The sequence below is a fragment of the Moschus berezovskii genome, chromosome 15, assembly GCF_049115385.1.
Source record: "Moschus berezovskii isolate FMDL1 chromosome 15, NW_MosBer_1.0, whole genome shotgun sequence".
Taxonomy (NCBI): Eukaryota; Metazoa; Chordata; class Mammalia; order Artiodactyla; family Moschidae; genus Moschus; species Moschus berezovskii.
In genome coordinates, this window is record NC_142474.1 from 78,289,408 (window position 1) to 78,314,810 (window position 25,403).

Here is a 25,403-nt window from a genome sequence, read left to right on the forward strand (position 1 = left end):
CTTAAAAGGAATGTTAGCTTTTTTTCCAGCTCTCGTTTTCATTAGTGGACAGTAAATCTTGAGTGCTGTTTAACCCTTGAAGAAGAGTTGTCTTTCCCACAACAGACATATGCCTGTTTTTTCTGTTGTTGTTCCTTCAGAAACTGACACATCCATCTATTTCATATATTTCATTTACCACTCTAGTATTTAAACCAGAAATTCCCCACCTCTTTGTTTGAGGGAAAGGGCTCTTTGTATTAAAAAAAAAAAAAAAAGCCGATTAAGAAGAAGTTAAAGTGACTTTTCCAGGTAAGCAGGGATTGTAATCTTCACTGGTTGTAATGGATGGACTGAGCCCCTAGAGCAGGTGTGGGGTTGACACAGGCTGACTTTTGTCCCCTGTCTGAAATTTTTTCCTGTACCACACGATCCTTTGGCAAAAGTATAGGGATGGGTGACAGCAGCCCTCCGCTTACAGCAGCCAGTCGCCAAGCAGGTGGTCAGTCAGTAAAACAAATGGTTGTGTGACAGGACTGTGATGGTGGACCTCCTCGAACTTCAGCCACCTCCTCTGTGGGTGACGGGTTCTCCTAGACCCTGGCTGAGTCCCTCCCAGCTCTCATTTCTGAGGTCCCACCAAGTGCTGCTGTGGCAAAGGCAAGAAGGTGCCTCTAGCTCTCATCACATGCTTGGCCTCCTTCTCCAGACCCTTCCTCAGAGCAAACAGGATAGTGAGCCTGTGGCTTTTACGTAACTTTCCAGATGTAACAGCCCTTGGTATCTTTCATGATATTTGTTGGTCACAGTAGCTTTTTAGAGCTGTAAATAAATTTTATTACAAGGTGGTATATGGAGGAAAAACTGGTGATGGTGGTACTTTTTGGTGCCACTTTTTTACCCCTTTTCTGTGATAACCATTTTCAGTAAGCTTTAACTGAAGCTTAACTAGAAATCTCCCAAAAGAAAATTTATAAGTAATATATTTTCAGTCAAAGGATAATATTATTAGGACTTTGTTGATCTCTGTTTGTTTCCAAGGCAAACCATTCAATATCACAGTAATCCAAGCCTATGCCCCAACCAGTAACGCTGAAGAAGCTGAAGTTGAACGGTTCTATGAAGACTTAGAAGACCTTCTAGAACTAACACCCAAAAAAGATGTCCTTTTCATTATAGGGGACTGGAATGCAAAAGTATGAAGTCAAGAAACACCTGGAGTAACAGGCAAATTTGGCCTTGGAGTACAGAATGAAGCAGGGCAAAGGCTAATAGAGTTTTGCCAAGAGAACCCTCTTCCAACAACACAAGAGAAGACTCTACACATGGACATCACCAGATGGTCAGCACCGAAATCAGATTGATTATATCCTTTGCAGCCAAAAATGGAGAAGCTCTATACAGTCAGCAAAAACAAGACTGGGAGTGGACTGTGGCTAAGATGATGAATTCCTTATTGCCAAGTTCAGACTTAAATTGAAGAAAGTGGGGAAGACCACTAGAACATTCGGGTATGACCTAAATCGAATCCCTTATGACTATACAGTGGAAGTGAAAAATAGATTTAAGGGACCAGATCTTCTGATAGACAGAGTGCCTGATGAATTATGGATAGAGGTTCATGACATTGTACAGGAGACAGGAATCAAGACCATCCCCAAGAAAAAGAAATGCAAAAAAGCAAAATGGTTGTCTAAGGAGGCCTTACAAATAGCTGAGAAAAGGACATAAGGGAAAAGCAAACGAGAAAAGGAGAGATATACCCATCTGAATGCAGAGTTACAAAGAATAGCAAGGAGAGATAAGAAAGCCTTCCTCAGTGATCAATGCAAAGAAATAGAGGAAAACAACAGAATGGGAAAGACTAGAGATCTCAAGAAAATTAGAGATAGCAAGAGAACATTTCATGCAAAGATGGGCTCAATAAAGGACAGAAATGGTATGGACCTAACAGAAGCAGAAGAGATTAAGAAGAGGTGGCAAGAATACACAGAAGAACTGTACAAAAAAGATCTTCACGACCCACATAATCATGAAGGTGTGATCACTCACACTCACCTAGAGCCAGACATCCTGGAATGTGAAGTCAGGTGGGCCTTAGGATGCATCATTACGAACAAAGCTAGTGGAGGTGATGGAATTCCAGTTGAGCTATTTCAAATCCTGAAAGATGATGCTGTGAAAGTGCTGCACTCAATATGCCAGCAAATTTGGAAAACTCAGCAGTGGCCACAGGACTGGAAAAGGTCAGTTTTCATTCCAATCCCAAAGAAAGGTAATGCCAAAGAATGCTCAAACTACCGCACAATTGCACTCATCTCACACGCTAGTAAAGTAATGCTCAAAATTCTCCAAGCCAGGCTTCAGCAATATGTGAACCGTGAACTTCCAGATGTTCAAGCAGGTTTTAGAAAAGGCAGAGGCACCAGAGATCAAATTGCCAACATCCGCTGGATCATCGAAAAAGCAAGAGATTTCTAGAAAAACATCTATTTCTACTTTATTGACTATGCCAAAGCCTTTGACTGTGTGGATCACAATAAACTGTGGAAAGTTCTAAAAGAGATGGGAATACCAGACCACCTGACCTGCCTCTTGAGTAACCTGAATGCAGGTCAGGAAGCAACAGTCGGAACTGGACAAGGAACAACAGACTGATTCCAAATAGGAAAATGAGTACGTCAAGGCTGTAAATTGTCACCCTGCTTGTTTATCTTATATGCAGAGTGCATCATGAGAAATGCTGAGCTGGAGGAAGTACAAGCTGGAGTCAAGATTGCCGGGAGAAATATCAGTAACCTCAGATGTGCAGATGACACCACCCTTATGGCAGAAAGTGAAGAAGAACTAAAGAGCCTCTTGATGAAGGTGATAGAGGAGAGTGAAAAATTTGGCTTAAAGATCAACATTCAGAAAACTAAGATCATGGCATCTGATCCCATCACTTCATGGCAAATAGATGGGGAAACAGTGGCTGACTTTATTTTTCTGGGCTCCAAAATCACTGCAGATGGTAATTGCAGCCATGAAATTAAAAGACACTTGCTCCTTAGAAGGAACGTTATGACCAACCTAGACAGCGTATTAAAGAGCAGAGACATTACTTTGCCAACAAAGGTCCATCTAGTCAAGGCTATGGTTTTTCCAGTAGTTGTCTATGGATGTGCGAGTTGGACTGTAAAAAAAAGTGAGCACTGAAGAATTGATGCTTTTAAACTGTGGTGTTGGAGAAGACTCTTAAGAGTCCCTTAGACTGCATGGAGATCCAACCAGTCCATCCTAAAGGAGATCAGTCCTGGGTGTTCATTGGAAGGACTGATGTTGAAGCTGAAACTCCAATACTTTGGCCACCTGATGCGAAAAGCTGACTCATTTGAAAAGACCCTAATGTTGGGAAAGGTTGAGGGCAGGAGGAGAAGGGGATGACAGAGGATAAGATGGTTGGATGGCATCACTGACTCAATAGACATGAGCTTGGGTAAACTCCGGGAGTCGGTGATGGACAGGGAGGCCTGGCGTGCTGTGGTTCATGGGGTTGCAAAGAGTCAGACACGACTGAGCGACTGAACTGAACTTTGTCCTAATTTTGCTAAGGATACCCAGTGACCTCAAACTGGGAGCAGAAAGACACAGGGTTCTGTGTGATAGGATTTATCATGCTAGTGGCATGAGATGTTAACATTATCATTCAGGTAAATAGCCCTGGACCATCCTCTGCAGGAGTTCGTGTTTGATAGGCCATCGCCTGCTCCTCTAGTCCACCTTCATGTCATTCCAACCTTTGGCTTCTCAACATATGTCCCAATGATTCAAAACAGTTAATTCATACCCCCAAAGTGACCAATATGCACCCGAGGGGACCTCACCCAAGAAGTTTGACTTATGTTAGCAGCATCCTAGAATCCACCATTCCAGACCCAGATTTTCCTCCATTCTTTCCCAACTCTACTGCCTCGGCTTTAGACCTTTTGTGTTGATATGCTGTCAGTTTTGCCAAGAGTCAGTTGATTTGGAAGGCTTTACAATAAATCTGTGAGTACGTGACTCACTTCCCAGCCAAAGCGTGAGGCCAGAATTTTCCAGGGTGCCACACACAGCTGCACTGCCCTACCTGTGCCGCAGGGCATGCCTTAGCCAAGGGACTTGGAGCACGATGGGGCCTGCAGGGCTCCACCGTGGGCTGTGAGAGGGCTCTCCATGCAAAGCACAAGGAGACACTCTGTGGCTTCTACCTCACACTGTTTCTTCAAAATATGCTTGCTGACATTAAAATGGATCTGGATTAATGTGTGTGTGTTTAAGAAAAGAGAAAAATACTAGTTAAGGATATGACTTTAGCCTATGTTCAGTGTCCCAGGACTTTTATGTTTTTTGAATCATTAGATCGTCTCAAGATTTGGATTTCATGAGCAATCAGTTTGATTGCATAACAGTCACTTTGAGTAGTGAAAGTCTTAAGAATATCCTGTTCCTTTTCAGAAAAAGGAACTCATCACATGTACTAAACATGTGTTTATTCTGAGTCCAGCCTGAGTAGTCTTTGTACCCAAACAGTTGAACTCGGGCTGTTCCCCGTGTAAACCTGGGAAGCACACATGAACCCCTGGTGTCCTGGAGGTGTTGGGTACAACTCTCTCTTGCTCATTGACTGGTCTTCCTGCTTCTCCTCGAGTTTAGATGGGAATTTGTCTTTCCTTGTCTTGCCCTGGTTCTGAAGAGAACTGCTTCTCCAAGTGTGCTGTGGTCAGTTACTAGGGGACCTCGACACAGCGCACATGATCCACCTTCCATTTGTCAAACCTGACTCATGGAAGGAAAGCCCCGTAACTACAGGGAGAGAGTTTGTGTATATGGGCCTTGGCTTTATTTTTGTCCTCCTATTTTTAGTTCTGGCCTTATAGGGCATTTATGGCCAAATTTTAACAATCCTTGTTTCCATGTATGTCTTTCACATATTTTCTAGCTCAGTCATCGCTGAACCCTGCATGTGAAGCAAAATTCTTTAATTGTTAAAACAACAGTATGAGCAAGGCTGCCTTTCTGTTGCACGAACAATGCCAAAACATTCAACTGTAAATGAATACCTCTGTATTCCACAAGGCACCGCATCTTTGGGCTGCACAATGAGATCAGGAAGGAGGAAACCAGAGTTTGTATTTTATCGAGAAATTCATGTTTGTAAATTAAGTCAAGTGTTTTCTATACTGTTTGAGGAGTACGTGTATTTGCAACAAAAGAAAAGCTTGGCTCTTGTTGCCCTTCAAAGCAGCTTACAGCTCTGTCCTCATTTTAATTTATGAAGAGTCTAAGAGATCAACCTGAGATGGCATCGTGAGAAACCAGTGAAACAGGTTTGAAGTGACCTGGAAACTCTGAACTTTCTGCAGAGTCCTTGGGAACTGAACCAGAATTATCTGTCCTTACACACCAGTTCTTAATCTGGGTTAAGAAATTTAGATTTGGGAGCAATTTTATTTTCCCTTTCCCTACATCAGATTACATTTTTCTGATAGTATAGCTAATGTGAGCAGTGTCATCCCATTGTCCAGTTAGGCTTTAAGTTTTTTCCTTTTTATAAATAACACTGATATGTTAAAAATAGTAGCTGCAGAAATTTGGAATGTTGACATTCAATTAAAACCATGTTTTTCCGGTACCTAATAAATATTAATTTACTTCTGAGCAATATAAGAAGTTATTTTTTACTGTGAATAGGTGAATAGAGAGCAGTTTTCACAGAAGCTTATACAATATCATCAATAAGCCTATGGAAGAAAACCAGACTCTTGATTTCCGGTTCTCTGTGCAACTTACCATCAGTGCTGTTGCTTTTCAGTAGATTTGTAAACCCTGGAAACTAATGAATTATAGTGGTTAGATACTAAAGTTTTTTTGAACCAAGTTTTAAAAGTGTGAAATTTTTGTGTAAAAATCACTGTCTCTAGTTCCTTTTAAATCAGAAAATCTGGTGACACTGTGCCCTGTGTCCCAGCATGAAACTTCAGGGTGCTGCCCCTTCTGACTGGCTGGGGGTTCCCTCTGATTGTGCCGACTCTTTGGCTCCTCCCAGTCTGCAGTCCCTGCCCAGTGGGCCCATCTCTGAGGCTCCAGCTTGTAGCCAGAGTTGGCTCTGTTCTGTCTTCTACTTGTCATAATCCCATTGGTTGATATTTACATGAAAACAGCCTTTCTCTCTCTGATTTTCTCACCTCCTTGCCCTGATTTTTACATTGGTGTTTTTATTTTCCTTTTAGAAATATGAAACTGAGGCAGAGAGAAATGAGGAGAGGCAAAATGTATTTCTTAGATCACAGAGTAAGCCAGCAACATGGTTTCAAGCAAAGCTTAGTGGCAAATTTAAATCTGCAGCATTACCCATGAACACATGTAAATGCCTTTTTCATAGCTAAACTAAAAAGCAAACAAAATGAAATGTTCGATTTTGGCTTTTTCATATGCATGATACTTTCTTTTTTTGCACTGCATTAAATTAGAAAGTTATATGTAATTTTTTAATTTACTTTAGGAAGTCTGTTTACTGTTAAAAGAAACCATTGATTCAAGAGTGAAGGAGTACTTACAAGTTCGTAAACAGCACAGGCCATCAGATACAGAATTCACAAGATCCAATCCCTTGTCCTTAAAAGGTAGGCACGAACTACTTTGATTTCGGATAAAATTTCTGCTTTGTAGAGATGGCAATTATGTTTGACTCTGACTGTCAGAGTCAGAGTTGTGTTGTTGTATAGTGATACATTTTAAAAATATAGCCTAATGAAGATGCTTTGTTTGAGTAAAGAAAATTAACCAAAAAGCCCTAAAGGGCTTTTAATGGTAGGCAAAATATATTAAAATAGAAAACATAACATTCCTAAGGAAACTATAAATTCTTTAAAGGATTTTTTTTTAACAAGTAGTCTTGCAAATAGATTTGCAATAATACTTGATTTGGGGCTTTATGCTTTTCTAAATGCTTTCATATATGTCACTATCTCAGAGGTTCTCAGCTGGGGGTAGTTCTGCCCCAGGGGACGTTTGGTAATGTCTGTGACAGTCTGGATTGTCATAACTGGGGTGGGAGCCATGGTAAAGAGCTATTGGCCCCTGGTGGGTAGGGGCCAGGAATGCTACTAAATATCCTACAGTGCACAGGGCAGCCCCCCCCCCCCAAGCAGGCAGTGTCCCCCAAATGCCAAGGGCACTGCAGTTGGAATATCCCAACCCCTTACCCTAATACCCTGTTACCCTGAGAATGGTAACATCTTTGAGTTATGGGTGAAGAAGCAGAGAATTGTGAGATTAAGGGGTTTGCCTGAATAAAACGTCATCTTCTTGAGGACCAAGATCATCTCCTGTATCTGGCATCTTCCCTTCCCTTCTCCCCACCCCTGACACTTAGACCATGCCTGATGCAGAGACTTGGGGATATGTTCAACGAAGGACTTTCCTGGTGGTTCAGACAGTGGAGTGTCTGCCTACAGTGCGGGAGACCCAGGTTCAGTCCCTGGGTTGGGAAGGTCTCCTGGAGAAGAAAATGGCAACCCACACCAGTATTCTTGCCTGGGAAGTCCCATGGATGGAGGAGCCCGGCAGGCTACAGTCCACGGGGTCACAAAGAGTCAGACACGACTGAGCGACTTCACTTTCACCTTTTCACTTTCAATGGAGGAGGAATTAGGTGACAAGTGGCAGAGCCTGACCCTTCAGCCCAGTGTTCTCTCCACTCTGTCATCGCTGTGATTTTAAACTTTTTAAGTTAGCGTTTCGTGGCACTCTGTTGCACAAATGCAGTCAACCCGTGTTAATCCTCAGAGGTCAGTACCGCATTGCTGTGAACTAGATTATGCTAATGCAATCGTTCTTTAGGGAAAGAACGGTTAACGTCCTCCCCTTTAAAGGCAGACTCAGTCTGCACCATGTACTTGGGCACAACTGGTAAGGAGGCAGATAAAGTTTACTCAAGAGAAAGACTCAAACAAATAGAATTTTCAGTCCAAGCAATATTGTATGAGATGACACTTTGTGGCATTTTGCTTAGGAGTAGTTGCGGTCTTGAGAAAAGCTGTATCAGGCGTGGTGCATGGCTTTGTAACTGAGACAGAAGGAGAAGGAGCAGAGAGGATTCTGAGACCTCAGCCCCTCCGTGTCCATGGCGTGGTCAGCACCGATTCTCAGGTGGTCCCTGCCGCCCCACCGTGGCCATGGCGTGGTCAGCACCAATTCTCAGGTGGTCCCTGCCACCCCACCGTGGCCATGGCGTGGTCAGCACCGATTCTCAGGTGGTCCCTGCCACACCACCGTGGCCATGGCATGGTCAGCACCGATTCTCAGGTGGTCCCTGCCACCCCTCCGTGGCCATGGCGTGGTCAGCACTGATTCTCAGGTGGTCCCTGCCACACCACCGTGGCCATGGCGTGGTCAGCACCGATTCTCAGGTGGTCCCTGCCACCCCTCTGTGGCCATGGCGTGGTCAGCACCGATTCTCAGGTGGTCCCTGCCACCCCACCGTGGCCATGGCGTGGTCAGCACCGATTCTCAGGTGGTCCCTGCCGGCCCTCCGTGGCCATGGCGTGGTCAGCACCGATTCTCAGGTGGTCCCTGCCGCCCCTCCGTGTCCATGGCGTGGTCAGCACCGATTCTCAGGTGGTCCCTGCCGGCCCTCCGTGGCCATGGCGTGGTCAGCACCGATTCTCAGGTGGTCCCTGCCAGCCCTCCGTGGCCATGGCGTGGTCAGCACCGATTCTCAGGTGGTCCCTGCCAGCCCTCCGTGGCCATGGCGTGGTCAGCACCGATTCTCAGGTGGTCCCTGCCGCCCCTCCGTGTCCATGGCGTGGTCAGCACCGATTCTCAGGTGGTCCCTGCAGGCCCTCTGTGGCCATGGCGTAGTCAGCACCGATTCTCAGGTGGTCTCTGCCACCCCTCCGTGGCCATGGCGTGGTCAGCACCGATTCTCAGGTGGTCCCTGCCACACCACCGTGGCCATGGCGTGGTCAGAACCGATTCTCAGGTGGTCCCTGCCGGCCCTCCGTGGCCATGGCGTGGTCAGCACCAATTCTCAGGTGGTCCCTGCCGGCCCTCTGTGGCCATGGCGTGGTCAGCACCGATTCTCAGGTGGTCCCTGCCACCCCACCGTGGCCATGGCGTGGTCAGCACCGATTCTCAGGTGGTCCCTGCCGGCCCTCCGTGGCCATGGCGTGGTCAGCACCGATTCTCAGGTGGTCCCTGCCACACCACCGTGGCCATGGCGTGGTCAGCACCGATTCTCAGGTGGTCCCTGCCGGCCCTCCGTGGCCATGGCGTGGTCAGCACCGATTCTCAGGTGGTCCCTGCCGGCCCTCCGTGGCCATGGCGTGGTCAGCACCGATTCTCAGGTAGTCCCTGCCGCCCCTCCGTGGCCATGGCGTGGTCAGCACCGATTCTCAGGTAGTCCCTGCCGCCCCTCCGTGGCCATGGCGTAGTCAGCACCGATTCTCAGGTGGTCCCTGCCGCCCCACCGTGGCCATGGCGTGGTCAGCACCGATTCTCAGGTGGTCCCTGCCGGCCCTCCGTGGCCATGGCGTGGTCAGCACCGATTCTCAGGTGGTCCCTGCCGGCCCTCCGTGGCCATGGCGTGGTCAGCACCGATTCTCAGGTGGTCCCTGCCGGCCCTCCGTGGCCATGGCGTGGTCAGCACCGATTCTCAGGTAGTCCCTGCCGCCCCTCCGTGGCCATGGCGTGGTCAGCACCGAGTCTCAGGTGGTCCCTGCCGGCCCTCTGTGGCCATGGCGTAGTCAGCACCGATTCTCAGGTGGTCCCTGCCACCCCACCGTGGCCATGGCGTGGTCAGAACCGATTCTCAGGTGGTCCCTGCCGCCCCTCCGTGGCCATGGCGTGGTCAGCACCGATTCTCAGGTGGTCCCTGCCGGCCCTCCGTGGCCATGGCGTGGTCAGCACCGATTCTCAGGTGGTCCCTGCCACCCCTCCGTGGCCATGGCGTGGTCAGCACCGATTCTCAGGTGTTCCCTGCCAGCCCTCCGTGGCCATGGCATGGTCAGCACCGATTCTCAGGTGGTCCCTGCTGCCCCACCTTGGCCATGGCGTGGTAGGCACCGATTCTCAGTTGGTCCCTGCCCTGGTCTCCTCTCCTCCTCAGGGAAGCGCTCACTCCTCACTCTCCCAGCCTCTCTCCCCGGTGGGGAACTCACAGTGTTCTGACCTCAGGATGAAACCCAGAGCCTTTCTTGAGCTCATGTGGGCAAGAAGTTTGCTTTAAAACAGAAAAGTGATCTTACTCTACACACAATTTTGTAATTTGTTTTTCCCAACTAACATAATGTAAAAGTCCTTGATTCATTTTTGGCTGGGCTGAGTCCTGGGTGTTGCGCGGGCTTTTCTCTAGTGGCCGGTGGGCTCCCCTCTGGAGCACTGCACAGGCCTCATTGTCGAGCCTCTCCTGCTGTGGAGCCTGGGCTCCAGGCATGTGGGCTCAGTAGCTGCGGTCCCCAGGCTCCAGCACACACATAGGCTTGGCATTTTTGGCGTACTGGGCATGGTTGCTCTGTGACACGTGGGGTCCTCCTGAACCAGGGGTTGAACCCGTGTCTCTTGCATTGGTGGGCAGATGCTTTACCACTGCGCCACCAGGGAAGCCCCTATAGTAGTCCTTTAAAACACATGTGTCTCCATTTTTAAAATTTAATAGATAGGAAGTGGTGTCACATTCTGGTTTTGGTTTGCATTTCTTTAATAATTAGTGATATTGACCATCTTTACATGTGTTTGTGTATCTTTGGAGAATTGTCTGTTGGCCCATTTTTTAATTAGGTTATAGTAGGAGTTCTTGCCTGGAGAATCCCAGGGACAGTGGAGTCTGATGGGCTGCTGTCTATGGGGTCGCACAGAGTCGGACACGACTGAAGCGACTTAGCAGCAGCAGCAGCAGGAGTTCTTTATATTTTCTGGATATTAATCTCTTATCAGATATGATTTACAAATATTTTCTCCCATTATGAGAGAAATGAAGAAAACAAAGCCTTTTCATCATCTTTATAATGTCCTTTGACACAAAAACAGTTTTAATTTTACTGTAACCAGTTGATGTCACATCCATGAAATCATTGCTAGATTCAATGTTACGGAGATTTTCCCTGTTTTTTTCTCCTAAGAGTTTTATGGATTGCTCTTAAATTAGGCCTCTGATTCATTTTGAGTTAATCTTTTATATGGTTTAAGTTCAGGGTCTTACTTTGCTCTTTTACTGTCCAGTTTTTCCAGTGCCATTTGTTGAAGACCCTGTCCTTTGCCCCGCTGGGCGGCCTCTGCATCATATTGAAGGTCATTTGAGCACCATTACAGGAGTTTACTCCCGGCTCTGTCTTCTGTTCCATTGGTGTGTCTGTCCTTTGCCCCGCTGGGCGGCCTCTGCATCATTATCGAAGGTCATTTGAGCACAGTTACAGGAGTTTACTGCCGGACTCTCTCTTCTGTTCCATGGGTGTGTCTGTCCTTTGCCCCGCTGGGCGGCCTCTGCATCATATTGAAGGTCATTTGAGCACCGTTCCAGGAGTTTACTGCCGGCTCTCTCTTCTGTTCCATGGGCGTGTATGTCTGTCTTTGTGCCACTGCCATGCTGCTCTGATTACCGTAGCTTTGTAGTAAGTTCTGAAATTAAAAAATGTGACTCTTCCAACTTTGGTACCATTTTTCAAGATTTGTTTTGGCCACTTGAGGTCCACATCACTATTTTTAATAACTACATGAAGTCCATCAAGTGTCCACAGTCTAATGTATCACTGGGACATTCAGGTTGAATCTAGTACTTTCGCTGTTGTAAACAGTGGTAGCGTGGACATCCCGATGATCTGGATACTTGCACATTTCAACTTCTTTATAATGTTTATAATGGCCTGTCTGTCCATTTATGTGACTGTGTCAGGCCTCGCTGCAGCGTGAAGGGTCTTCGTTGCATCACGTGCAGATCTCCTCCTGGAGCACAGACTCTAGCTGTGGTGTGTGGGCTCAGTAGTTGGACTGAGTTGCTCCTTGGCACGTGGGGTCTTAGTTTCCCACCCAGGGCTCGAGCCTGCATCCCCTGCATGGTAAGGACTCTTAACCACTGCACACCAGGGAGATCCTGATGTTTCTGTGTCATGTTCATACTATTATTGGTTTGTAAGAGCTCATTAATTAAGGGTATTCAGACTTTGTGTGATATATATTTTGCAAGCAATTTGCCTCTGGCTTGGTCTATTTAACATACAGCTACAGACACGCAGCCTCTTTTTGCCTTCTGGAGCCTCTGAGGCGCACTTGTGGGATGAATGCCAGGCTTCCCTCTTGGGGATTAGCTGTGTGGTTGATGGCTGGAGGCAGGCAGGGGCTGCTGATGCAACAGTGTGCTGCTCACTCTTGGGTGGAAAGGCTGTGCGAAGTATCCCTCTTGGAAAGTCACCTCAGCATGACAGCCCATCTTCCTTCTTTCTGCTTCTGGGGACAGGTGACCTCCGAGCCCGCCTTCTGCAGCCCCCGCCTTAGCTCGCCCCCTCTCTGCTGCCTCCAGCCGGTCCTCGGTCCGCCTCGGTGGACAGTGGACACCAGCAGCAGCCCCCTCATGGGTGCCCCTGCATCCACGCCAGCCGGTGCGCCCCCTGTGGTCAGCACCCAAGTGAGGGTAAGGCCTTCACGTCACAGCCTCACCTTGCATACAAAGCCCTTCAGGATCCCCCGGGGCCCCAGGGTGAAGGCCGGTACTCCGAGGTGGCCTCCTCTCCAGCCTCATCTTGTGCCACCGGTTCCATCTTTCGTGCTGCAGCACAGCGCCCTCGATCCCTCTCCAGCGGTCACCCGGGGCCTGTGCCGTGCTGGCGCGGGCCCTCCCCGGCCCTCTGCCTCCTTCCGCTCTCCACTCCACATCCTTCCGGAGGGAAGCGCACCTTGTCCACAGTCCCCAGGTTCACTATTCGATTCATGTTCATCTCTGCAAATGGGTCAGTCGCCTGAAAACAGGTTCTGCCTCTTTTATAATCCATAGCACATTTCCCAGTTCTAAAGAACTGTTTGTCCAGGTGATGAGTTATGTGCGTGGATACAGCTCTCCTCTTCCCAGGAAGGCCAAGCCTGCTGTAACTCACCTCTCCTGCCCTGTCTCCTCCCATGGCTCCCTTTTCTATTTCCTGCAAACCTGCGTTCTTGACACCTCTGTGCTTTTACATTTTCAGGTTTCTCTTTTGTTCGGAAAGCTCCTGTTATTCAGCTTTTAAGACCTAGCTCAAATACTCCTTCTCCAAAGTCTCCCTCAGTTTCCTGTCTTCTTTGCTCACAGCACTTTATAACATTGGCCACTGTATTATGACTGTAATGTAATCATTTTACCTGTGATTTCATTTCTCCCTCTCTTTGGTGGTAAATATTGAGGGGTTGTCACCCCACGGCCTCTTTTTTTTTTCTTTCAGATTTCCATGCTGCTTAACTCGAGAGCAGAAGCAGATAACTCTGCTTCACCTCACTGCAAACTCTTCATTTCTAAAGGTCAGAGTACTGTCCACCCATCTCCCCAAGGCTGCCTTCCACAGGGGTCCAAGGCTCATCATCTCCTGGGCCAGGTACGCCTTCCAGGACAAAGTGGGCACACACGGTTATGCGCCCATCCAGACTGTTTGTTATCAGCATCACTTGGCTGCTCCCTAGTCTTACTTTAAGTGCCTTTTTTCAAAAGCACTTTCACAGCCCTGAGCCATCAGGAAAGCCTCGCCCGTTTCCTTCTCAGCGTTCTCTTCTGTGTCTCGTGTGCCCTGAAAACAGAGTTGCTCTTACTGTCTCAGTGGCTTGTGTGAAAGTTGCGTGGTTTTCGCTTTTGTGTAAACTGGCTGTCTTCTCTCATGCGCATGAGTTTCTTACCTTTCTTATTTCCAGATCTGAGTAATGATATTGTGCTTCATCCTGGGGTAGACACTTAACATGTGATGCTGGGTGAACTGAAGTCAGCAGGCTGCTAACTTCACTGATTGCTCTAAAAAACTAATATGTTTCATGCCCTAAGTTACCCTTATTAAAAACTAACATAAGTGACTTTGAGGCCATTTCCTGAATCATAAAATACTGAGGAATACAGAGACTGCTGACAAAAACTCAGTCAGCAAACAGCATAGCATAGACATTTGCCAACAGCGTCATCCTTCTTAAGTCACCTGGAGTAACTTCAATTGATTTAGTAAAATTAACGTTGGAAGAAAGTTTTTTTAAGACTTAGCTGTCAATTTCTGTCAACTCTACCTCATTAATATTTTTCCTCTTGGCCTTGCCAATATTGGGTGTTACCAGTACTTTTTAATTTTTGCCAGTCTGACGGGCCAAAAATAAAAGAAAAAAAATGTCTTGCCCTTTGATTTTTATCTTTCTGTTTTTATGTGTTCGTTGACTGAGCTGTGTGTTTGCAGCCAGTGCTTACCTTTGTCCTGGGTCATTCACCGTTGTTAAAGTCTTTCACTGTTTCTCAGTGTCACTTCCGGGTCAAGGCCCCACTTGATCAGCTCTTGAATCACTACCACAACCTCCTGATTTCCCTTTCAGTTCATCCACATCTCGCTTCCAAAGTGCTTCTAAAATGACTTTTTGAAAACAAAAATGTGATCGTTTTCAGCTTAAAGACTTTTGTGGTCAGGAACCTTAGTTGCCTCATGAAAACAAAAGTGAACTAAATAACCTAACTCTACATCTAAAGCAACTAGAAAAGGAAGAAATGAAGAACCCCAGGGTCAGTAGAAGGAAAGAAATCATAAAAATTAGGGCAGAGATAAATGCAAAAGAAACAAAAGAGACCATAGCAAAAATCAACAAAGCCAAAAGCTGGTTCTTTGAGAAGGTGAATAAAATTGACAAACCACTAGCCAGACTCATCAAGAAACAAAGGGATAAGAACCAAATCAATAAAATTAGAAATGAAAATGGAGAGATCACAACTGACAACACAGAAATACAAAGGATTATTAGAGAATACTATCAGCAATTATATGGCAATAAAATGAATAACCTGGAAGAAATGGACAAATTCCTAGAAAAGTACAACTTTCCAAAACTGAACCAGGAAGAAATAGAAAATCTGAACAAACCCATCACAAGCACGGAAATTGAAACTGTAATCAAAAATCTCCCAGCAAACAAAAGCCCAGGTCCAGACGGCTTCACAGCTGAATTCTACCAAAAATTTAGAGAAGAGCTAACACCTATTCTACTCAAACTCTTCCAGAAAATAGCTGAGGAAGGGAAACTTCCAAACTCATTCTATGAGGCCATCACCCTAATCCCAAAACCTGGTAAAGACCCCACAAAAAAAGAAAACTATAGGCCAATATCACTGATGAACATAGACGCAAAAATCCTTAACAAAATTCTAGCAATCAGAATCCAACAACACATTAAGAAGATCATACATCATGACCAAGTGGGCTTTATCCCAGGAATGCAAGGATTCTTCAATATCCGCAAATCAATCAACGTAATACACCACATTAACAAACTGAAAAATAAAAATCATATGATTATCTCAATAGATGCAGAGAAAGCCTTCGACAAAATTCAACATCCATTTTTGATAAAAACCCTCCAGAAAGTGGGAATTGAAGGGACATACCTCAACATAATAAAAGCTATATATGACAAACCCACAGCAAACATTATCCTCAATGGTGAAAAACTGAAAGCATTTCCCCTAAAGTCAGGAACAAGACAAGGGTGCCCACTCTCACCACTACTATTCAACATAGTTCTGGAAGTTTTGGCCACAGCAATCAGAGCAGAAAAAGACATAAAAGGAATACAAATTGGAAAAGAAGAAGTAAAGCTTTCACTGTTCGCTGATGACATGATCCTCTACACAGAAAACCCTAAAGACTCTACCAGAAAACTACTAGAGCTAATCAATGATTACAGTAAAGTTGCAGGATATAAAATCAACACACAGAAATCCCTTGCATTCCTATACACTAATAATGAGAAAATAGAAAGAGAAATTAAGGAAACTATTCCATTCACTGTTGCAATGAAAACAATTAAATACTTAGGAATATATCTACCTAAGGAAACAAAAGACTTGTACATAGAAAACTATAAAACACTAGTGAAAGTAATCAAAGAGGACACGAATAGATGGAGAAATATACCGTGTTCGTGGATTGGAAGAATAAATATTGTAAAAATGAGTATACTACCCAAAGTAATTTATACATTCAATGCAATCCCTATCAAGCTACCAACAATATTTTTCACAGAACTAGAACAAATAATCTCACAATTTGTATGGAAATACAAAAAACCTCGAATAGCCAAAGCAATCTTGAGGAAGAAGAATGGAACTGGGGGAATTAACCTGCCAGACTTCAGGCTCTATTACAAAGCCACAGTCATCAAGACAGTATGGTACTGGCATAAAGACAGAAATATAGATCAATGGAACAAAATAGAAAGCCCAGAGATAAACCCACGCTCCTATGGACACCTTATCTTCGACAAAGGAGGCAAGAATATAAAATGGAGAAAAGACAGTCTCTTTAACAAGTGGTGCTGGGAAAACTGGTCAGCCACTTGTAAAAGAATGAAACTAGAACACTTCCTAACACCATACACCAAAATAAACTCAAAATGGATTAAAGATCTAAATGTAAGACCAGAAACTATAAAACTCCTAGAGGAGAACGTAGGCAAAACACTCTCCGACATAAATCACAGCAGGATCCTCCAAGACCCACCTCCCAGAATATTGGAAATAAAAGCAAAAATAAACAAATGGGACCTAATTAAAATCAAAAGCTTCTGCACAGCAAAGGAAACTCTAAGCAAGGTGAGAAGACAGCCTTCAGAATGGGAGAAAATAATAGCAAATGAAGCAACTGATAAAGGATTAATCTCCAAATTATACAAGCAGCTCCTGCAGCTTAATTCCGGAAAACTAAGTGACCCAATCAAAAAATGGGCCAAAGAACTAAACAGACATTTCTCCAAAGAAGACATAAAGATGGCTAATAAACACATGAAAAAATGCTCAACATCCCTTCTCATCATCAGAGAAATGCAAATCAAAACCACAATGAGATACCATTTCACACCAGTCAGAATGGCTGCTATCCAAAAGTCTACATGCAATAAGTGCTGGAGAGGGTGTGGAGAGAAGGGAACCCTCTTACACTGTTGGTGGGAATGCAAACTAGTACAGCCACTATGGAGAACAGTGTGGAGATTCCTCAGAAAACTGGAAATAGAACTGCCATATGATCCAGCGATCGCACTCCTGGGCATACACACCGAGGAAACCAGAATTGAAAGAGACACATGTACTCCAATGTTCATTGCAGCACTGTTTATAATAGCCAGGACATGGAAGCAACCTAGATGTCCATCTGCAGATGAATGGATAAGAAAGCTTTGGTACATATACACAATGGAGTATTTCTCAGCCATCAAAAAGAATGCATTTGAATCAGTTTTAATGAGGTGGATGAAATTGGAGCCAATTATACAGAGTGAAGTAAGCCAGAAAGAAGAACATCAATACTGTATATTAACGCATATATATGGAATTTAGAAAAATGGTAACCTGAACCCTGTATAAGAGACTGCAAAAGAGACATAGGCATTTAGAACAGTCTTTGGGACTCTGTGGGAGAAGGTGAAGGTGGAATGATTGGGGAGAATGGAATTGTAGCATGTATATTATCATAAGTGACCAGTCCAGGTTCGACGCATAAATTTTCCTCTGTTCATTTCTTTGCAAAAAAAAAAAAATAATAAAGATTGTAAGATGTTTAAAAAAAAAAAAAAAGTGAAAGTGAAGTCACTCAGTCGTATCTGACTCTTTGCAACCCCATGAACTGTGGCCTGCCAGGCTCTTATGTCCATGAGATTCTCCAGGCAAGAGTACTGGAGTGTGTTGCCATTCCTTCTCCAGGGATCTTCCCAACCCAGTGATCAAACCTGGGTCTCCCACATTGCAGGCAGGTGTTTTACCTTCTGAGCCACCAGGAATAGATTTTCTTTAGTTTCATCTCTCCTTGACATTAGCTGGCATCAGTCTGGCTCTTCAGTGGAGAAGCTGTTGATTAAAGATATTATAGATAGTTCACAGGATCTAACTGTGAGAAAGCCAGGCAGCCTGATTCTGAAGCCGCACAAGACAGCACAGCCTCAGCCTCAAGATGAGGGGTGGAACTTCCCTGGTGGTTTCAGTGGTTAAGAATCCACCTTTCAATGCAGGGCCATAGGTTCGATCCCCTGTCGGGTAACTACGATCCAACACCCCACAGGGCAACTGAAGCCCGCAAGCCACAACTAGAGAGAACCCTGCAGGCCGCAGTGAGAGACCCTGAGTGCTGCAGCTAAGACCCAAGCAGCACAGCCAAGTTTAAAAAAGAAAGAAAGTGTCTTATTTTTAAACAGATGGGAGGAGGGCTTTGGTACATGGGCCCTTTCAGCTGCCGTCTGCGGGGCTCAGGATTGAGCCTGCAGGAGCGTGGCAGCCTGGCCTGCGGCCGTGGCACTGCCCTCCTCTGAGCCCACCACAGACCCCACGGCTGCACCCGGTCACCAGTGAAACAGGGGGCCTGAACTGCTTCACTGTCTTTACCTTGGGAAAGTGCGGCTTAACAAGGTGTGGGAAGTTACCAAAGCACAGGGAAGATGGTCAGAAGTTTTGGGAGGGTAGAAACCAGTTAGCAATGTCCACTGAAGGTTTCCTGTTGGCTTCCTTCTTCCATAAACTTCCGAGCAATGAGGAGCTTTTGAAAGAACACAGCTCTCCCAACAATAGGTGATATATGCTCAGTACCTCCTCCAAGAAAGAGAAGCCAAGTCTCACATCCAAGCTCCATGCCCAAGATTTCTGTGTGATGTTTATTCCTCTTTCAGAACCCATATTGGTTTATTTATTGGCTAAATGATGAAGTTAACTATTGCCAACATACCCTGAATAAAAAGCCAAAAAACTTACTTAATATGTAAATACATGTGGTGCAGCAAGGAAGACAGTTTAGGAAGATGCTACCGTTCTAACTTCTGTGATCAGTTACATGAAATAGATAGTTGGTATTTATATCTTCCTTCTTGTAAATATATTTCATATTCCCTTTGTCTTTACCCAATAATTCAGCTGATCAGGAGTCTTTACTTGGCAAGGTGATTGACACCTTCCTTCCTAAGGGGTTTGAGCCCTCAGTGGTCCTGCCTTTCTGAGGCTACCATTTGTTATTTTTCAGTCGCTCAGTCATGTCTGACTCTTTGCGACCCCATGGACTGCAGCACACCAGGCTTCCCTGTCCTTCACCATTTCCCAAAGCTTGCTCAGACTCACGTCCATTGAGTCTGTGATGCCATCCAACCATCTTATCCTCTGTCATCCCCTTCTCCTCCTGCCTTCAATCTTTCCCAGCATCAGGGTCTATTCTAATGAGGCAGCTCTTCGCATCAGGTGGCCAGAGTATTGGAGCTTCAGCATCAGTCCTTCCAATGAATATTCAGGACTGATTTCCTTTAGGCTTGATTGGTTTGATCTCCTTGCAGTCCAAGGGACTCTCAAGAGTCTTCTCCAACACCACAGTTCAAAAGCAGCAATTCTTTGACCCTCAGCCTTCTTTATGGTCCAACTGTCACATCCATACATGACCACTGGAAAAACTATAGCTTTGACTAGGTGGACCTTTGTTGGCAAAATATTGTCTCTGCTTTTTAATATGCTGTCTAGGTTGATCATAGCTTTTCTTCGAGGAACAAGCATCTTTTAATTTCATGGCTGCAGTCACCATTTGAAGTGATTTTGGAGCCCAAGAAAATAAAGTCTGTCACTGTTTCCATTGTTTCCCCATCTATTTGCCATGAAGTGATGGGACCAGATCTTAGATTTTTAAATGTTGAGTTTTAAGCCAACCTTTTCCCATGGTCATGTATGGATGTGAGAGTTGGACTGTGAAGAAAGCTGATCGCTGAAGAATTGATGCTTTTGAACTGTGGTGTTGGAGAAGACTCTTGAGAGTCCCTTGTACTGCAAGGAGATCCAACCAGTCCATTCTAAAGGAGATTAATCCTGGGTGTTCATTGGAGGGACTGATGCTAAAGCTGAAACTGCAATACTTTGGCCACCTCATGCGACGAGTTGACTCACTGGAAAAGACTCTGATGCTGGGAAAGGTTGGGGGTGGGAGGGGAAGGGGACGACAGAGAATGAGATGGCTGGATGGCATCACCGACTCTGTGGACATGAGTTTGAGTGAACTCTTGGAGTTGGTGATGGACAGGGAGGCCTGGCGTGCTGTGATTCATGGGGTCGCGGAGAGTCGGACACGACTGAGCGACTGAACTGAACTAAACTTTCACTCTCCTCTTTCACTTTTATTAAGAGGCTCTTTAGTTCCTTTTCACTTTCTGCCCTAAGGGTGGTGTCATCTGCATATCTGAGGTTATTAATGTTTCTCCCTGCAGTCTTGATTCCAGCTTGTGCTTCATCCAGCCCAGCATTTCACATGATGTACTCGGCATATAAGTTAAATAACCAAAGTGACAATGTACAGTCTTGACGTACTCCTTTTCCAACTTGGAAGCAGTCTCTTGTTCCATGTCCAGTTCTTCTTGACCCGCGTACAGGTTTCTAAGGTGGCAGGTAAGGTGGTCTGGTATTCCTGTCTCTTGAAGAATTTTCCACAGTTTGTTGTGATCCACACAGTGAAAGGCTTTAGCATAGTCAATGAAGCAGATGTTTAGTTTTTGTTAACTTATAGCACTGGATGCACTCTGCTTGGTCAAACCCATTATATTCCTTGTATGTTACCTTTATACCTTGTTGCTCCTCTTGTACACCGTAGGCCAACATTTCAACCCCACTTTGGTCTGTTTGTCTAACATGATGAAAGAGGTCTAATGTAATTCACCCTCCGTGGCTAGCCGTCTCCTGCCATGTGAGAGTTGGTGGGGAGTCTCAGATTAATTGCATTTGGCAGGGCTCAGCCTCAGCGCAGTTAAGTCTGTGTTGTTGAGCCCAAGTGTAATATTCATCCTTGCCACTGTGGCCACCTCTTTTACGAATCCTTGAGCAGCTACTTTGGCCCCTGTGAGAAGAGGCTGGCCAGCGCCCTTGGGGCAGGCCATCTGGTCCAGCTTATTATGAGATCCTCTTACTGGGGCCTTTCAGAGAATGTTTACCTCAGATGCAGATATTCTCACACAGTGGCTAACTTTTCCCCAGGTGTCCCTGTCCCAGCCTTTCTGTCCGTTGCAGAGTAAATCTTTTCCAGTCTTATACTCAACAGCTGAGAAGAGATTTTCACAGAGCTGCTGGGCCCTTTGTGAGATGCCCTGAAGCCGGTTTCTGTTATCCTCCTCTGATGGGTTACAGAGGCAATCAGAAACCCCAAGACTTAGCACTGTCTCAGAGCCAGTGTGTAGTCATCCTCAAAAGCTCTGGTATTTACCTTTTATCACTGTTGTTTGTGTTTAGTCACTTAGTCATGTCCGAGCAGACTCTTTGTGACCTCCTGGACCATAGCCTGCCAGGCTTCTCCATCCATGGGATTTCCCAGGGAAGAATACTGGAGTGGGGTGCCATTTCCTTCTCCAGGGGATCTTCCTGACCCAGAGATTGAACCTGTGTCTCCTGCATTGGCAGGTAGAGTCTTTACCACTGAGCTACCCGGGAAGGTTTTCTCACTGTGCACATACCCTAGTAAATGGTTGCAGACCCGAAGGGGAACATTATAGAACGGACTTGCAATATTTCTGAGGATTCTTTATCAGCTTGGCACTGTAGCCTGACTGACGGACAGGCCCCAGAATGTCACGCCATCTCCCCTCTGGCCTTGGACGGTGCTGTTTCCTCCCCTGAAACCCTTCTCATCCGCCCTGGGCCCGCTCTGCGCCGCCCCGCAGACTTGTTCTCCCAGGTCCTTTCCCTCGAGGAGCCTTGTCTGACCCTACGCGTCTGCTCTCTCAGGGGCTGCCTGGCCTTTGGCACGCTCATCATGCCCTCCTCCTGGGACGGGACTTTTGCCCACAGTCGCTGGAGGCAGAGAGGGAATGAGCAGAGGCTGCGCTCAGCGGCGTGTGTTGGCCTGGGCTTCGTGCTCTGCTTCCGTCACGGCGTCTGTTGCCCCTTCATCGGAAGGCAGGTGAAAGCGGCCTGTTAGTGTTCCTCAGTTGGTCTTAAGAAAGTCAAAACCACATCCCATGCCATCCTACGAGGAGCCGCGGTATTTCCTGTCCTTTCGGAGGATCGCTGCCCTCCAGCCCCACCCATCCCAGGTGACCTCCAGCATCACCGCGCCTCCTAGTTAGTTTCTGAGCACCGGCCTGCTGAGCGCCAGCGCTGTGCTGGGACTACCGTGTACCCACACCGGATCCTCAGGGCGCCCCTTTCGAGCAGCATCCTTACCCTTGGTTCTGAGGATGAGAACCAGACGCAGCGTGCAAGCAACTTGCCCAAGCTCCGATAACTGGAAAGTGGCAGGGGCATCGTGAAAACATGGCTGTCAGGGTACAAGCTTCTGTTCACTACTTTAGCGTCTCTGTTGGGGTGGTGGGATTGTGTGTGTCTGTTTCCTCTTTCAATACATTTTCCCTCTAATCATGAAAACAAAGCTGTGTTGAACCATGTGAAAGCCAGGAATAGCGTTCTACTTGACCTACTATGTGGGAATCTTTGTTTTATATTTTTTCCCCTCCTCTCTGTTCACAAGGTAGAGGAGGAGAAATCAATTCCAGAAGAGGGCCCATCTTCCAGCTCCAAGCACTTACCTCAATGCATTTTCTAACTGTTCAGTACACTTTTGTGTTTGTAGAGCAATTTTTTTTTTTTTTTACTGCCATTGTTCCATTCCGTGTAACCTTTTTCTTGCAGTTAACATCTAAGTAACCCAGTCCTTTGGAAAATGCCATAAAATAAATTAAATTTTCCTGGGCACTGTGGTTTCTGTCTGCCTTAGCTTTCGATTTGGCTTTTCTTCTAAGCTGAATGCTTCTCTAAAAATCTTAGCTTGAATCTCCAGCCAAAGCGTGTAGCTTGCTCTCCTGTGGCATCCAAGGCATCTTCCTCGAATGTTCAGGGCTGGGTGGCCAGGCCCCCTCCCTTCATCCGCACCCACGCAGCATCCCCGGGGGTGCTTGGAGGAGGGCACTTTACCACCATGTTAGGAAATCAGCGGGTGTTCACACAACAGGAGGAGCGCAAGAAAAAGACGAGAATTGCCAAAACAAGCAAGTTCTTCCTATTCTTCCCTCCGTCTGAGAAACGCTCCCCTCCTTTCCCCAACGACCGAGGCACGGTCCTCGCCAAAGAAAGCTTTCTCCCTGCTCTCCCGACACAGGCCTTATTGTGAGCCATGCTCCCGCATGTCCCCAGGAGCACACATTCATCTTTGTGCTGTTTGTTTGGGTTTGTATTTATTTTCCCAGCCCATTGAAAAACGGCTTCCCTGGTGGCTCAGACGGTAAAGCATCTACCTACAATGCGGGAGATCTGGGTTCAATCCCTGGGTCGGGAAGATCTCCTGGAAAAGGAAATGGCAACCCACTCCAGTATGCTTGCCTGGAAAATCTCATGGACGGAGAAGCCTGGCAGGCTACAGTCCATGGGGTCGCAAAGAGTCGGACACGACTGAGCCACTTCACTTCACTTCCCTATTTAAAAGAAATTTGGGAAGCAAAACCCTTTTCCCTTTGAGTCCAGCCCTTCCTCCATATAAACCATCAGACGTTTTTAGTGTTAGTTGCTCAGTCATGTCCGACTCTTTGGGACCCAGTAGACTGTAGCCTGCCAGGCTCCTCTGTCCATGGGAAACTCCAGGCAAAATACTGGGGTGGACTGCCATTCTGTCTCCAGGGTGGGGGGTCTTCCCAGCCCAGGGATTGAACCTGGATCTCCTACACTGCAGGCAGATTCTTTACTGTCTGAGCCACCAGGGAAAGCCTTCAGAGAGGACAGTGAAAGCATGCTCTCTGAGACACCATCCTCACACACTCACGTTACAATCCTTTCCTTACACATTCAGTTCAGTTCAGTTCAGTCGCTCAGTTGTGTCCGACTCTCCGCGACCCCATGAATCACAGCACGCCAGGCCTCCCTGTCCTTTACCAACTCCCGGAATTCACTCAAACTCATGTCCACAGAGTCGGTGATGCCACCCAGCCATCTAATTCTAGGTCATCCCCTTCTTCTCCCGCCCCCAACCTTTCCCAGCATCAGAGTCTTTTCCAGTGAGTCAATTTGTCGCATGAGGTGGCCAAAGTATTGCAGTTTCAGCTTTAGCGTCAGTCCTTCCAATGAACACCCAGGATCGATCTCCCTTAGAATGGACTGGTTGGATCTCCTTGCGGTACAAGGGACTCTCAAGAGTCTTCTCCAACACCACAGTTCAAAAGCATCAATTCTTTGGCCATCAGCTTTCTTCACAGTCCAACTCTCACATCCATACATGACCATGGGAAAAACCATAGCCTTGACTAGACGGACCTTTGTTGGCAAAGTAATGTCTCTGCTTTTTAATATATTATCAAGGTTAGTCATAACTTTCCTTCCAAGGAGTAAACGTCTTTTAATTTCATGGCTGCAATCAGCATCCGCAGTGATTTTGGAGCCCAAAAAAATAAAGTCTGACACTGTTTCCACTGTTTTTCCATCTATTTCCCATGAAGTGATGGGACCAGATGCCATGATCTTTGTTTTCTGAATGTTGAGCTTCAAGCCAACCTTTTCACTCTCCTCTTTCACTTTCATCAAGAGGCTTTTGAGTTCCTCTTCACTTTCTGCCATAAGGGTAGTGTCATCTGCATATCTGAGGTTATTGATATTTCTCCCAGCAATCTTGATTCCAGCTTGTGCTTCTTCCAGCCCAACGTTCCTCATGATGTACTCTGCATATAAGTTAAATAAGCAAGGTGACAGTATATAGCCTTGACGCACTCCTTTTTCCTATTTGGAACCAGTCTGTTGTTCCATGTACAGTTCTAACTGTTGCTTCCTGACCTGCATACAGGTTTCTCAAGAGGCAGGTCAGGTGGTCTGGTATTCCCATCTCTTTCAGAATTTTCCACAGTTCATTGTGATCCACACAGTCAAAGGCTTTGGCATAGTCAATGAAGCAGAAATAGATGTTTTTCTGGAACTCTCTTGCTTTCTCCATGATTCAGCGGATGTTGGCAATTTGATCTCTGGTGCCTCTGCCTTTTCTAAAACCTGCTTGAACATCTGGGAGTTCACGGTTTACATATTGCCGAAGCCTGGCTTGGAGAATTTTGAGCATGACTTTACTAGCATGTGAGATGAGTGCAATTGTGTGGTAGTTTGAGCATTCTTTGGCATTGCCTTTCTTTGGGATTAGAATGAAGACTGACCTTTTCCAGTCCTGTGGCCACTGCTGAGGTTTCCAAATTTGCTGGCATATTGAGTGCAGCACTTTCACAGCATCATCTTTCAAGAT

General features: G+C 46.1%; 1 protein-coding gene across 1 annotated transcript in view; it reads left to right on the top strand.

The window, feature by feature from the left end:
* The window catches only part of SLX4IP (SLX4 interacting protein), a 233,498-nt gene that overhangs the window by 152,047 nt on the left and 56,048 nt on the right, over positions 1-25,403 (top strand). Inside the window, exon 6 of the mRNA XM_055426705.2 lies at positions 6,506-6,626. Within this exon, the coding sequence (XP_055282680.2) occupies positions 6,506-6,626 (121 nt within the window). The remainder of the gene's footprint in view (positions 1-6,505; positions 6,627-25,403) is intronic.